The sequence below is a fragment of the Aphelocoma coerulescens genome, chromosome 5 (genome assembly GCF_041296385.1).
Source record: "Aphelocoma coerulescens isolate FSJ_1873_10779 chromosome 5, UR_Acoe_1.0, whole genome shotgun sequence".
Taxonomy (NCBI): domain Eukaryota; kingdom Metazoa; phylum Chordata; class Aves; order Passeriformes; family Corvidae; genus Aphelocoma; species Aphelocoma coerulescens.
This window is the reverse complement of record NC_091019.1, coordinates 62,276,049-62,291,755: the sequence shown is the minus strand read 5'-3', so window position 1 is coordinate 62,291,755 and position 15,707 is coordinate 62,276,049. Positions and strand designations below refer to the sequence as shown.

The 15,707-nt window shown below is 40.5% G+C and overlaps 1 protein-coding gene across 2 annotated transcripts in view; it reads left to right on the top strand.

The window, feature by feature from the left end:
• MNAT1 (MNAT1 component of CDK activating kinase) overlaps window positions 1-15,707 on the top strand; it is a 117,971-nt gene that overhangs the window by 80,568 nt on the left and 21,696 nt on the right. For both annotated transcript variants that reach the window (XM_069018507.1, XM_069018508.1), the window contains exon 7: window positions 2,229-2,350. In XM_069018507.1, the coding sequence (XP_068874608.1) occupies window positions 2,229-2,350 (122 nt within the window). The remainder of the gene's footprint in view (window positions 1-2,228; window positions 2,351-15,707) is intronic.

The following is a 15,707-nucleotide window of genomic DNA, read 5'->3' as shown; positions in this document are numbered from 1 at the left end:
ATCCCATCCTCCCAGGAGCTCCCAGAGGTGGACATTTGTAGCCCCATAAATGATGGTAGGGAAGGAGGCCAGTGGTGAGCCCAGTCCATGTGTTGGGAGCCTTCCCATGTCTCTTGGCCAATGCTGGCAGAAGTTGCTCTTGTTAACAAAGTGTCAGGAAGACACCAGTGGCAACTCTGCTGACAGTGAGCAGCAGTTCTGGTGATGTCCTCAAGGGATGGGACCTGGAATCTGAGATTCTCCCTTTTTCCACACAGAATTTACTTCCCAAAAATATTTACCGTGGTTTTGATCTTTGCCCAAAACTGAAATTTCTTTTCTATGGCTGGAACAAAATTTGGGTTTGGAAAGAGTGAAACTCTTCACTCCCCAGATGAGGTTGTACACATGTAAAACATTGGTATGATTTTCCATTTGGTTTGGTTAGAGACAAAGATGTTGCTGAAAATTCAAATCTAAGAGTCTTATTTAAGCATTAACCTTTTGCAATTGGTGTAAGAGGCCCACATAAATATAGTTACAAAGTATTATATTTTAATAAACTTGAATAGATTTTAAATTAACAACTTCTAGGAAAATAGAACCCCCTGCATTTATGTCCTAAAATATCATGAAGTGGGATTAAAGCTGAATTTTTAACCTTTCTTTTCCCACTTTTTTAAAATGTGTGGTAACCTTCTTTTAATGTTGCAGCAATAGTTTGTAGCACATAAATGAATGTGCTGACCATGAGAGTTGGAGTGGTGCATGGCTGACTGGAGAACTTCCTTCACATCTCATCTCCAGGACACTCTCCCCATACCAGTGTTAGCAGCAGCCTCTCCAGTCCCCCAGGCAGTGCAGAAAAAGCCTAAAACTCTCTGTCTTCATCACATGCACAGGGCTGTTTCAGTGGAAAACTTGAGCCGCTGGTATTTCCATAGAGATCGGCTTAGATCCACGATTGCACTTCTCAAGGACTTACGTCTTCAGTTTTCTTAGCTATTTTCTGCAACTCCCTAAACAAAAATATCTCTTCTCCAAATTCAGAAAGGTCACTGTCTTCAACCACAAATTTAATTAACAGCTTTCTCCTTCTACAGACCTTTTCATTCCCCTCTTTACTTAATTTTAACCCAGTGTCCCACATTAGGAGCCTGCATTTTCCACTTGAGGGAGTAGATGCTCACAGGAGTGGCCCCAGGGAAGCTCAACTCAGTAAGTGATCACCAGTGGGAGCCAGGGTTATACACAGCATTACACCGTGGAAAGCTTCCCATCTCCTGTTTCAGACAAAATGTCTACAAAAACAATACTACTACTCTGCTAAATTCCTGCATTCTGCAGATGGGAAGCTCAATGTCTACAGGGAAAGCCAGGCTGTTTTGGGGCAGCTCACGATGCTCTGTCTTTTTGCTGCTGCTGCTAATTTTTGTGAGCACCATAGAATACAGTAGAAAATTGAAACTGTGTGAAAGATCAACAAATCAGTGTAGAATGTCACGCAGCAACATCTGTTAACTTTGGCTCTATCTCAGATCCTCCTGACCCCCTCCTTCCCAGCCACAAGTCTCCTACTTTGTGAGAGCTCCAAGTGATAGGGACTTGGAGAGGAAGGGTGTGGAAATGTCTCACTATTTCTCAGTGGTCTGAAGGGCTTGCAAAAGTACTATCTGGAATGAAAGCTTAATGTTTGTGTGTTTCTATATTTTTAATTATAAAACAAATGGGAATTTGCTGAATGAATTAATTGTATTGCTCTGTAAAAGTCTATCTTGAGAGCCATTATATATGGGAGCTTCCAAGCCTGTGAGAGAGAAAGGAAAGTGGCTTCCCTTTGTAATTAGGGCTTTCAGGAAACCTTTGATTACAGAATCAAGTAGGGTTGCTCAGAAACATTTGTTTGGTAGTACTTCAGATAAATGAAATTTGTGTCTAATAATAATTTTGCTAGTGACACTGGAAGCAGCTGTACTCGCTAATGGTAAACTTGCCCTGAATAAATCTTTCCCCCTTCCTTCTTGTCCAAACAATTATAGCTCATGAAACATCACTTCCAATTTGTAGGTCCCAGTAAAAAAATGTAAATCATGGAGCAATACAGTGAACAACAGTATGTTCTTAATGGGATGGTGTTTGTCTGGACCAAGTTAATGCTTGTTCTTATATTGCATATAAAAAAAGTAAAAACAAAACCTTGACCCAGTATGTAGAAATTTAACTTTGGGGTTTTTTTTGCTTTTCAACAGGGTCAGCATATTTCATTAGCTCCCATTCAAAAGTTAGAGGAAACTTTGTATGAATATCAGCCTCTGCAAGTGGAGACATATGGACCACAAGTTCCAGAGCCTGAAATGCTGGGAAGGCTGGGGTAAGTAAATCAGTGCATTTTAATTCCCATTTCATGGCATTATAGCTGGGATTGTTACCATCTTCAGATTGCCAGGAATCTTTTTTTTTCTTTCTTCTTTTTTCTTTTTAAGGATCTTAACAAAATATTAGACTTGCTGCCCAACCAACATTTTGTTTAGGTGGATAAGCTGAAATTTTTGGTCCTCTTGCCTTTATAGATCTATTTAGAGCTGGACTGGATTGCATTAGTGTTTTTAAGGTTGTCCTTGGCAGTCGTAGTGAAGTAGCTGTTCATTTTCAGTTGCACGGTATTAAAAAATAAATAAATAAAAATCTGGGGCTTAATTTACCCAGCTGTAAGCCAGTAAAAATATTAAAGTTGGGCTGTTTGCCATGGAAAAGGGTAGATTTACTTGTCGGCTGCTGTCTACAGTCAAACTGTGTTTGTGAGAAATGAAGCACAGAGCTTAACTTTGTCAAAAAATATAATGCAGGGCTGGTCCAGCAGTTTGGCAGCATCGTGGTGTGCAGCCATGTTTGGAAGGGAGTTTGGGAACCTTCTGTGCATGGGTAGAGGAGGTTAGGAAGTCCAAAAGTGATGTGTTTCCTCTCTAGAGACGTGTTCATGGCTGAAATGCCACCTGAAAACGTGTAGCTACTGGGGTAGTGTCACCCAGCTCATCATGGCCTGACTCTCAAGGTCATCAGCACTTCCAGTGCCTGGAAAACTGCATGGCAGAATGAATGTTCAGGCTGGCAAGGCAAGAAAGAGTTTAAATAATAACAGTTCATGTTTGGCCGTGCAATCTGGGAAAACTGAAGCCACAAAGTACTGAACAAAGTTGAGGCAATTTAGTGTGCAGTTTCAGAGACCACGGAAATCCAAACAGGAATCCCATCTAGTTCACTGGCATGGGAGAAGTTGTGTCTCATCCAGGAAATGACAGAGGTAGATAGACTAAGTAAGGTAAATAAGCAACCTAATGGTGCTTCAGAAAACTGAAGGCTGTCTGGAATTGAGGCTGTCTCCATTTTTACTGTTTCTGTGTCCTCCTGATGGCTGTATTTTTTATTATCTGGTATCAAGCTTCTGCAACCAAGTATTAATTAGCAGCTTAAACTTGGACAGAGCCTGGTTCAGCCTTTGCCACCTGTTTGGATGGAGCACAGCTGTGAGGCACCTCCAGTGTGAGGGGGAGCTTGGAGGCCTCCTCAGCCTCATCACAAACGAGAAAAAGATGACTTGTGCAGGGATGATTCCCTTTGCCTGTGCCCCATGAATGCTGGTGTCCAAATCTGTCAGGAATGCTGTCATCTATGTCCGTTGCATTTATTGTTGGTTCTGAGGCAGTCCAACACTTCGTGGAACAAAATCCTTTCAATTCTGCAGTTGCGTTGCAGTGTCCATGTGGGAGGGTGTTCAGAGGAGGGTTTGCAAACAATGCCACAGTCTTTTTTTGGAGACACTTTTAAATGTGTCATTTTCCTCCTGTGAGCAGGAGCAACCAGGCTTGTTGGGCTTGGCTGTGGAGGTGATGAAGGAGTTGAGGGGTGCGGGGTGGCTGCGGCAGCAAGGGGAGGCTCATGGGTGGGTGGGTTGGTGGTGCCCACCAGAAGAGTTCTGAGTCCTGAGGCTGTTTGCCATTCCAAAACAAATACATCATTGCTGTGGGTTCCCAGCCAGTACAGCTCTAACCCTATTCCATGGGGTGTCTGAAATACCTTAAACCGTGCAGGGCTGTTGGTTTATATATTTGTGTTTCTGTGTTTATATGAACTCATGCGCATTTCCTGTTGATGATGAATGCTTAACTAATGTGCCTCTGTCCCTGCTTTGGGGCTTTTCAGGCAGCTGCATGCAGCTGCTTGGGTGAGGCAGAAGAGCTGGGCACAATGTAAACCTTTCCAGCTAAAGATTTTTAGTTTCCTATTCATTTGTGCTTATAAAAGGCCAGGCTGGATGGGGTTTTTGAGCCACCTGGCCTAGTGGGTGGCAGCCCTACCCATAGCAGGGGGGTTGGAACTAGATGGTCTTTAAAGTCCCTTCCAACCCAAACCATTGTATGATTCGAAATGTATTTAATTATTTCATTTTTTAAATTTTGGGGTTTCCCTCTTTTCATTTTCCTGTTAATAACTTTGCAGTCTGGATATTTATTGCTGCTAAATAGTTCCCTCAAATGTACAGGCTGGTATCTGAGTTTCTGGAGCCAGAATTATTGCAAAGACACTGTCAACCTGGTGATTTTGAATTCATTTCAGGTAGCATAATTTATTGACTTTTTTTTAAAAATACAGTTTTATATCTTCAAAACACTCTTTTATATCTTCAAAAACTCATGTTTTTTTTAGTATTCCTTAACCTCTTATCTTCTGCAAGACTTGCTTTAGGTTTCAGAACTTTTTTCTTTTTCTTGGTGAATTGCTGTCATGAAGGACACAGGTGGCAAGAAGGTTTTAGCAAAGAGCAAGAAAAAGGGTAAATCCTTAAGGGATCATGTAGAACATTTGTAAGGAATCTTTTATAATTTAAAAAAAATGCTTTTTAAGATGACTTGTATTATTTGCTTATTAGGCTTTTCAAAACACTTCATGAGCAGACCATAAACTTGATTTTGCATTTTTCCACTGCTCTTCTGTGTGGAGTTTGTATATTTTGGAAAAAAAGGATATTTATGTTCAAATTGTTCTTACAAATTTGTTTTCAATTTCCCCCGGGGCTATAAATTTTCTTTTTTTTTCCTTAAGTACTGCAGAAAAGCATTAACATCCTTATGCACTTTTTTGTTAGGGTATTGGAAATCTGAGAATAATGAAGATTTAGATTTTTTTTTTCCCCAACACAAATGACTGGTGTAATGTGTAGGGGTTTGTGTCCTTCAGCCCCCTGTAAAGGTCACTTTGGTTGTTCAAACTCGAGGACCAGCTCATGCTTGTCTCAGCTGTCAGATGGAAACGTGACTTGGAAAAGGGGAGAGGATGTGTGAGAGCATCTCCCAAACATGTGGTGCTGCCCTTGGAGGAAAGTGGGGTCTTGGATCACTGGAACGTGCCCATCCTGGGGGCAGCTTCTGCAGCTGCCTGTCCCTCCACGATGACTAACAGCCCTGGGTCTGTGTGACTTTGTCACTGCTCTGAATTACTGAAGTGTTCAGGGACATGCATTCAGAAATGGTTGGTTTCTGCACAGAGCTGAGGGCAACCTACTGATCTGTTTGGAGAGAGACATCTCTGTCTTATCAAGGGCTCTACTGGCACTTCTGCTGTCACCACAAACTATTAGTTTGGTATAGTTTAACTGAAGTGGGAAGTGTCACCTTTTGGTTCAAAGTGGTGCAAATCTGTTGAATTGAGTTTTGGGGAGCAGAGGTGTTTGGCTGCAAGAGAATGCAAGGAGCACCCGGGTGCTTGGGCACTTGCTGCCATGACTTTTCTTAGATGGGCAAAAAAGGCCTGTCTCTCTTTATTTTATTTTTTTTTCCTCCTGATGTTTTTGCTGAGCATGCTGAATTTGTGTGGTTGGAGGTCTGCATTTTTCTTACTGGAAAACAAAAGAAATGAAAAATATAACAAACTGACATGCCAAGTAGCGAAAGAATAACCCGGGATGGGGATGAAAAGTGGTGTGTTGCATTAAAAATATATGTTTGATACATAGTTTTGATTCTAAAGAAAAAGAAAACAAAACAAAAAAAAACCCTGAGGACCCAAATGATGTTTTTTTGGAGGTCCTGAAAAATGTAGACTTGGCAGTAATTGTAAGTCTGTCTGTCTAACAGGAGCAGCCACACAGCAGCCACCAAGTTTTACAGCTGTGAAGAGCCGTACACAAGCCACTTAAAAACTGACTATAAATTGAAAATCTGTGATTACATTTTGGGTAAAGATATGTGAACTTCATGACTCAAAGTTTAGAAACAGTCTCTTGTAATCCAAAGTGGATCATATTCAGCAGTGCCAGTCATATCCTCACCATTCTCATAAAATTGAAGTAATTTACAAGTCAGGTTAAAAATTTCTATTTGCAACAGACCTTGTGATCAAGTCAAGCCTGGACTGCTTAAAATAAAACAGTGTTTGCCTGCTTAGCTTTGGAGAGATCCAAGCCTAGTATATATATATGTGTATATAAAAAATCAGGTTTCCTCCTCTTTTCTTCAGTGAAAAATGTGACTTCCCATTGATCTATCAACTTGTTTTCAGGTATAACCACTTTGTTAGGATCATCCCAGTCAGTGTTTTGTTTAAGTAAGATGCAGAAAAAGAATTTCAATGGCGAACACTAATCTAATGAGGACAGGTAATATAATTTGATAAATTAGAAGTTAAATCTAAACAGAATGCGATTTTAAGAGTTGAGGGGGTAAGTACTGAAGCAGAGTGGGAGTGCTGTGAAAATCTGTACATACAATGAACATGTTTTAGCCCACTGTGCTTTTTCTTATGAACAACTGGATTGATTCATTCCTTTTTTCCTAGTGTAGGACAGCTCAGGCATTTTAAATTTCACATTAAGATGAGGTTGGGTTTCATATCTGTTAGAGCTTTGTTAGTGTTTAATTTTTAACCTTCACTTCAAGTGGAAAATTTCTGCATATTTCTTTGTTGTACAGTGTTGTAGTGTAATTTGAAACACATGTAGAGTTCTGGCACTCAATCTAGAAATGATTCGTGTAACTTCTTTGCTGTCAGTCATTGTGATTTTTTTTTTTTTTAAGTGAGGCATAAGTCAGGATAGTCTCCAAAATATTCTTACAGCATAGCTGAACTGGTCCTTGGCTGGATTAGCTTCTGCTAGAACCCTGTCAGTGTCTGTGTAGGGTTCAAGACAGTGAAATAACTGAGAATTGATTTTGAATGGGTGACAGGACTGCTGGGCTTTAAAAGTCATAGCAGGTGATTTTTCACATCTGCTCTGTCACTGGGGTATGCAGATATTTCTTGAATCTTGGAAAAGGAGAAAAGCCACAAATGAAGGGCTGATTTGATCTGCTTTGGCCCATTGGTTTTGAACACTGAATTCATTCTGCTCCTTTTAATAGAATCTAGTCTCTCAATAAGCTCAGTAGTCAGAGTCAAAAGATTGAGTAAGATCAAGGAAAGCTTGTCTTGCTTTGGAGGGCACATAGAGGGCTACACTCCTTGCAGGAATTCTCTTGGCTACCAAGGCATATGGTCTGAATTTCCCATTCTCCTGTTGCAAGGCCTGATCCTCAGCAGATAGATTTCTGTCTGCTGCAAAGTGTTTTGCATCGGGTACCTAATGAATGAGAACTGGCAGGTAAGGAGTGATTATTGCTTTAAAGACTCAGCTATGTTTCCATACAGCCTTTTATTTTTTTTTCATTTTATCATGAATAATTGGATAAAAACCTGTGAATGGCAAAAAAAGTACAACAAGTACTGTGTGGGTGCCCTTTTTTGGAATAGTGAATATGGCCAAATGTGCTGTCTCTTTCAAGACAGGAGGGAACAAGGCAACAGAACTGCCTGTAAACCATCTTAATCTGGTTTGATATAGAAACTGTCTGGTATTGCTTTAGCGTTCCACAGAAATCCTACAGGCTTCATTTCAGGATTTTGGAAGGATGCAAATTTAATATAGGGGAGGTAGATTAGCACCAGTTTTTCCAGCTGAATGGAAATCAAGGAGTGCAGCCTTCAGTAAGTCTGAAATCTTACTGTTTAAAAAATCAGCTTTCTGGCAAAAAAGTCTATGAACATTTCAAACGACACCCCGTAGAATATGGTGTTTTGCATGGAGCTCTTCTGTCAAGGTCATTAGCAATTGAATATATTAAAAGTGGACTGCTTATGAAATGGAGAGATTTGCTTCCTGCCCGCCCACCTGTGGGTATAGTGTGGGTTCTGTAACTGTAAAAGGTCTCGGGAGGGTTATAAAAGCAGAGAATATGGAAAATATATAAAGAAACAAAGAAGGAAGCCTGCATATACCACGCAGTTTGTTATATGTAAAGCTGGCTGTAGCTGTGTGTGTGTACCACTAAATGAACCTCAAAAGCTGGCTGTGACAGCAGAATGTCCATGGTGGTTGTTTTTGTTGGCGTTTGGCTTCCAAATTAACTCATCAATCTAACACGAGTCTCTGTGCTCAGAATACCGGTCTGGTAATGTTTTTTTACTTTTTCGTGCAATCATGGAAAAAATATGTTTCTGCTCGAAGCAGTTGTCAAACAAGCTTCTTTCATCGACAATCAGACACAGGGCAGCTGAGTAAGGCTGTTTAGTCTAGAATAAATACTCGGGAGATTACAAGGTCGCTGTAGGAAATGTAATTATACCATTTATTCCAGAATACTCTTTCTGTAGTGTGGGCTTGTTGAATACTAAATCATACATTTATTAAAATACTTACAGTATGAAGAAGAAAAAGAATTTCAGAGCCTTAACGGAACGGAGATTTGTCTGCAAACTGTGCTGTGGGATCAAGCAGTAAATATTTAAAATTACTTTGGAAAATCAGGATGGTAATATTGGCTTTATTACTGAGAATTTGAAGGAGGCAAACCCTGAGTTGTCTCTGCAGGTGTGGAGGCAGTGCTGCTAAGTGGGCAGCTGAAAGGTGTAAGGCAAAGCTGTCTGCTGATGTATTATAATGTGTCAGGAGGCATCCAGCAATTGTGTGGGCCAAATGCCCTATTTTCTGTGCTCTCTGTGTCTCAGCAAATCAAAGCCTTGTTACTACCAGCCACTTAAAAAGACCTGATTGTCTGTGACAGTTTTTATCTGTTATTGAAAGCCCTTCTTTGCTTCCATCCTTCCCTCCATCCCCTGCATTGATACTACTATTGATGTCTTGTTCTCTTGTGACTTTTTATGTCCACAGACTTTCCTCCTTAGCTGCTGTATTTTGGTAGAAGTTAACTTTAGGACTTCTGTTGCATCTCTGAAATTATGTGGCAAATTTGAGATCAGTGGTTTTTTTGCTGAGTTGTTTTCTTTTTCTCTACATTTTTCCTTCCTTGTTTCTCCTGCACTCCATCAGGTTGTTCTTTTTGAGTACTTCTCTGGCTCCTCAGCGAGATGGATAATTGCACTGGGAATTATGTGGTTGCCACAAGAAAAACAATACATTTTGTACATGCAGAAGAGATCTGTCCTGATTATCTCTCATTTCAACAACAGCAGGGCCTCGGTGTCCTCCAGCTTTTGTAGTTCTTCCTGGGACAGAGCCCCCAAATGCTTTCTTTAAGCCCAGTGTTAGAGTACAGAGGCAGGAACACCTTAGTCATGGCGGGCAAAGTCTGTGTGGTAGAGACTGGGGGAGCTCATGGAAGCCCATTGCTGAGCTCTTCCTCATCCTCCTCTTCATCAACATCTGGGCATCGCCCCTGCTCTGTGCTTGGCTGTCAGGAGAGATGGCATGACAAGGACTTGCTCTGGAGCAATCTAAGAAAACCCTGGCATGTTCTCCTGAAGAGTCTGTTTGGATGCACTAATCTTAAACTATTTGGTCTCAGATGTAGTTGAAGTAGAAGGATGATGAGCACCCTCTTTGAATTTGCCTTCTGAAGCATCTGCAAAAATTTATTGCAATAAAAATTTCAAAAGGAAGTGTGGAAAGGAGGAGAGAGGCTTTCGGAGCCCTTCAACACTGTTGTTTTAAGAAGGGGGGGGGTATGTAAAATGAAAATATTTAGCCAGAGACAGCCAGCAAAATAGACTCCTAAATAGGAAAATAAAGCCAGAAATGGTGCATCATCTTGACTCTGACACTGATAAATACAGTTGGAAAGCAGCCTTCTGAATGAAAACTTTGTTCAGGTATCAAATGGCTGAAAAGGTAAGTTCTGAGTTTCCTTAAATGGCAGAGAGAAGCACGGGGGGGGGTGTCTTTCTTGAAGCTTTCTGCAGCTTTTGAAGCAGTAGTTTGTGATTCTTTAACCCCCTTCAGATGGCTTTGTTGAAGGAGTCTATGATGTTTAAAGCTTCTCCAAAGAGTGCTTAGTGGTAGGAGTGAGGGATCTCTTCCTGCAGGAGCGTGTCACTTGCCAAAGTCAGTAATTCCATTGATAAATTTCATCCTGTGTATGTAACTGCTCTCACTCCTGATAGTGATGGATGACAAGATTTTTAAGGGTTGGGCTGGTAGTCTGTTTTCTTATTTTGATACTGACCCTGTGGTCCCTTAGATTAGATCACACTGGAGGGAAAAGTGGAACTGGAGAACTTTTCTTAAGAGTTAATGGTATCCCATCACATGTGTGTTCCCTTCTTTATTTTTCCTGGTTTCCTTAAAAAACAAAACAAAGCAAAACAAAACCATCCAAGTCTTCCACACCCATAAAAGAATTTGAATTTCTGGCTCCTTCCATTCTAGCAGTGTGTGCATCTGTGCACCTGATGGCCATCACACCTGGTGGAGCAGCAAGAGATTTTAGGGGTAACTGAGACCAGAGCTGCTGCATGGAAAGAAGTCATTGGATATGAAGGGGGGACCCTAAAAGTACCTTGACTGAAGCTCTTTGGATCTTTGAAATTGGAAGATGTCCAAGGACAGGTTAAAGGTTATTATCTCAGGTGCCTTTTGTAGTTAGAGACTCATCTATGTTGGGTCAAGGGGGCAAAAAACCACAATATGTGTTTCCTGTCGTGCATTATAGCTATTTTTGATTTTTTTTTTTTTTTTGGTGTTAGTAGTGCTGCTTACAGGGATTTGAGGAAAGTACCCACAGTTAAAATGGTTGGCTGGAGATTATGTACACACACTTAGGAACCAATTTCATGGCTTCGGTTTTAAAGCCTTGCTAGTAGTCAGTTGAAAACTGTTCTAGGTAAACAAGACATGTAGTGCCAGGCTTCCAGGAAGAATTGAGTTGCTCATTTCTCCCTCTTCCAAATTGAAGCATTTGAGTTAGGCTGTATTTCTAATAACAAAGCAGAGGTTTGAACATAATGGGACTTCACAGCTGAGCTATTGCTCAGGCTTGAAGGTAACGCCACCATATTTTTGTTTCTTTAACTGGTATTAAATGTAAAACATAAATCCTTTTCAGTGGGAGAGGAGAAGGGGAGATGGTTTTCATTTGGCATAATTTCCTGTGAGACGTGGTTCTAAACAAGGCCCATATTTACACAAGACAATACAGTTTTACATGTACTGGTATATCCAGCACGTTTTAAAATTGTTTAGCCAGTCCCGGGTATTAAATACCTTCACAATAAATGTGTTTAATAAAAGTAGATGAAGTTTGAAATAATTTTTTAATAATTTTACAGTAGAAACACCAGTTAAATCAACCCCACTGCAGTAATAAATGTCACAAAAACAATTAATTATAGTTGCTTGCCACTGCAAAATCAATTGTGTAACTGTTCTTCTAAAACTGACTTTTACATTACTAAATCCTAAACACTACACTTCTGTAACTTGTCAGAATCAGGTTTTGGTTAATAGATATTTTCAGTGATGTAATGGGAACTTCTGGTATGGAGTCAGAATATAATGGACTGTGATTAATGTTTTAATAAGCACTTTTCTTGTACTTACGATGCAGCAGTGAAATGGTTTCCTGCTTAGATTGATAGAAAAGCAGGTGTGTGTACATACTTTTTTCTTTCAGTAAGAATAAGTTTTTCAGTGCTTCTGCTTGAAAACATTTAATGTTTTTCCTTGAGTCAAACACTGCCGATTTGGGGGTTTCAGTTTGTTTGTTTTAAATCCAGCTATTGCTGATATTTGTCAGTTGAAAGTGGAGGGTGCCATGGAAACCCTTTCAGTACTTAAAGTAATTGCTTTGCAAAAAAGGAAACTCATTAGTTTAAAAAATAGTTTTGATACACTGACATTTTCTTCAGTGAAAGGATTTGTTTAAAATAGTGTTGGAGTAATTCAAAAATGTGCAAGAAAAAATACAGTGTTGAAAATATTAGCAGGTTGGATTTATTATGGAGGTTGGTGTAATACACTTGCTACATGCTTGGTTACTGTTGTCCTGGAAGTGGTTGTGTTTTTTCTGTATTTTAAATATTTTTTTTTAAATTAATAAATAAATGAAAAGGTATTTTAATCACTGCTTTTAATGACCCATCAATCCAGACTTGTTGCAGGTATAGCTTTTTTTGCTTAGGGATTCAGTCAGATCTTCTCCTGATGGTATTTCTTCTAAGATGGTGGTAAAGGTGAGCAAATTCTTCATGCTCTTTAACACCCTACTGATACCTGGTGGTGGTTGTGCTCTTGGTCTCCACTATTCCTCTGCAGAGGAATATATATACATGGAAAATATATATATATATGTATAAGCACAGAGCATGAGGACTGCCTTCTGTGGAAAACAAAGCAGTCTCTTTTCTTTCCTTCTCCTCTGTCCTTGTAGACTCAATAGGAACAATGGACATACCTGTGATGAGGAGAGAGAAGAGGGGGAAACCTGTAGAAAGAGGAGGTCCCATGTCTTGCTGGCATCATTCCACTAGCCTGGATTCCAGGCACCTCTGCTCTCTCACTTCTGAAAGCTGGGTGAGCCTTTCTGGGAAGATGGAAAAGGTGCTGTGGTCCTGGCTCCAGTGCAGGCGCTTTTCTCTCATCTCCGGAATCTGTCGACATTAATTGAGATTCAAGATAATAGTTTCTCCATCTCTTTGTTCTTTCCCCTAAACCTGGGGTTCTTACTGACTCCTCTGTTCTCAGGAGCATCGACCCATGCTTTAATTTTTCCATCAACTTTGGGAAAAATGCAGATATCAACATACTTGTGTTTTTAATATTTACTGAGAATTTACCAAGCAGCCTCTATACCTTGGTTTTGTGCCAACTCTTTCTACTGGGGTAGTGTCTGCCTTGCACAGAGAAGGTTACTTATGGTTTCCTTTATTTGCTACTGCTGCATTTCTCTAGTTCTCCCTTAAAAAGATGCAGGAGGTAAGTGCTGGCTGCTATCTTTATTCCCTGACTCTCTTCCAGAATTCATGAGGAAATGCTCCTGAATAAAGCCAAAAAAATTCTACACCTCTTCTCCCCTTCCTGTCATTAGAAGGTTCTCTCTCTCTTCCCCCTCTTTTCACATCTAGGCCCTGATGGATTGGGCAGACTTCTTGCTCTGTGGTCATTGATTCTACTAATTGTCAAAAACTATTCCAGAAATGAGAGGGAAGAGATTTTGCACTCTGGGGCTGTCTCAAAACTTGGAAGCATAAAGGCTCTGCTGTTCCAGACTCTCTTCAGCACACAGTTAATTTTGGAATGAAAAGTCCCACAGATACAGAGTCTGCAAACAACCTGAAATATGGAAACCCTATCTTGCCTTTTTATTTTTTCCCTTGTTCCATGATGTAGGTGCACCCTGCTCTTTTTCTCCCCAGGAGCAAGGCAAGTATTGTTGTGAAGGTGTGAGTGCAAGTTGGAGTTTGCTTTCAGGAGTCTGCTGTGGCTCAGCAGTCCTTTGCCTTGAGCAGTCCAGGCCATAGGATCCTTCGTGATCTTTTGGCTTTTGTCTAAGTGAAGCTGGTATTTTTGTATTTTGCATTTATTACCTCTCTCTCTCTCTTTTGCTCACCCAGAAATGATCTATAGATTTTTTTAGGTCTGCTGTATTTATGCAATTTATTGAGGCCTTAAATGTGCTAGTAGAAACTTGGACTAGCAGAAGAGCATACAAAACTGGTGTTGTCCAATTTTACAAACACCTGAACAATTGACAGTATCATAACAGACCCTGGAGATGACAGCAAGGATAGCTCAGTGCAGCTCCCTGCTCACCATTTTCCATGAGTTCTCACAGTTAACAGACTCCTTCCCTGCCTTCTCCAAAGAGCTGTAGGAAGTTCATATGTTCCCTGATTTGTTTTTGGCTCAGGTGTCAAAACACTATTCTGAAAAATTCCTATCAGACTTGTTTGGGTTCTGAGGGTAATAGGTTTAAAAATAAATAAAAGCTCAACATAGGTCCACTTCTGCTCCCAGCCCTGGCAGAGGAATTTGTAGTGGCTTCAGTGGGAACAGGATTAGACCTTACAGAAGTTCCTTTAATGTTCTTGCCCTTGGGCAGTCTGGGTAGATGCTGCTTTCTTTTGCAACACAGTGGATGAACTGTGTGTGCTCACAGGCTCTTCCATATAACTGAGGAGTGTGCTCACATGGCTCAGGGATGTTTGCAAATGGAGCAAAGGAATGCAGCTACCTGGTTACAGAGGGTGGGCAGTGGAGCCCTGTGCTGGTGCTGCAGGCTCTTCATCCCCGAGTTTGTAGGTATTTGGCTTTTCTGGGAGATGTTGGCTGCTGGTTGATTTTCCTGTATTTCGAAACAAATGCTGAAAACTTGCCTGGAGCTCTCTGCTCCGATCAGCTGCCCATATGTATTACAGCAGCAGGTTTTACAGGCTGTCTGCCCTGGGAATTGAAGACCAGAAAAAGCAAAGAAAATCAATGTATTTTCTTTTAATGCTATTTTTATCCCCTTAGAAAAAGACTTTATGAATGGGGCTTGCCAACAGATGAGATTTCAGTGCTTATGTATGGGTCCATTTCATGCCATCCTCATGCACATGTGCATTGTTTCTTTTTTTTCCCCTTTCTCCCATAGGTGCTTCGGTTAGTTATCTGAAAAATGGAAATATCTGAACATTTGAAATATCAGCATTAGGTTCTAGGAAGTACTTGATACTTCCAGTAGAGAGAACCATGTAAACTGGAGTGGCTGGGTGGAGGTGACAGTACGGGCTCCTGGTGTGTGCAAAGAGCACTGCATCCTCTATTTTGGGCTGCTTTGAAAGATGTTATTTGCAACAAATCCCAGAGTTTTTGTTGACTCATGACTTATATTTTGGTTTTATTCAGCGTTTTTTTGTCCTTTGAGGGCTTCAGCAGCTGAAACAGCATCGTCTTACCACACGGCAGTTTCAGCTGAGCCTGGTGTTTGAAATGGCAACACTGCTAAATGTGTGTAACTTGTTTTTAGAACACCATTTCAGCTGCCAGTTTCCTTGAGAAAGCAAAAACAATATGAAAAGCAAGAAATACAAATAAAGGAGAGGCTTTAAAATATTTCTGCTGTTAAAAAAAAACCCCAAAAACTAAACAAAAAACATTCAGAAGACATGCTAAATTTAGCAGAATTTCTTGAATAGGAAAGCGACATCTAAATAAGCATGCATGTTCCTTGGTCGCCTTCACCTTTTCTCCAGCCTACACATAAACTCAGTGATTAAATTCTCTCTTAATGAGCTCTTTCCAAAAATTTTGCTTTTCCTCTGATAAAAAGCCTGGGTGCTCCCAGAAGAATAGCTGCCACATGGTGAGGGTAGATACAGGGGAGGATGAGAGTTCCCCAAAACTCTGCTCCCTGCCAAAGTGGTGAAGAAACTGCAGTGGTACCATTAATTCTTCCAAGCAGAAGGTAGGATTTAGGGCACCA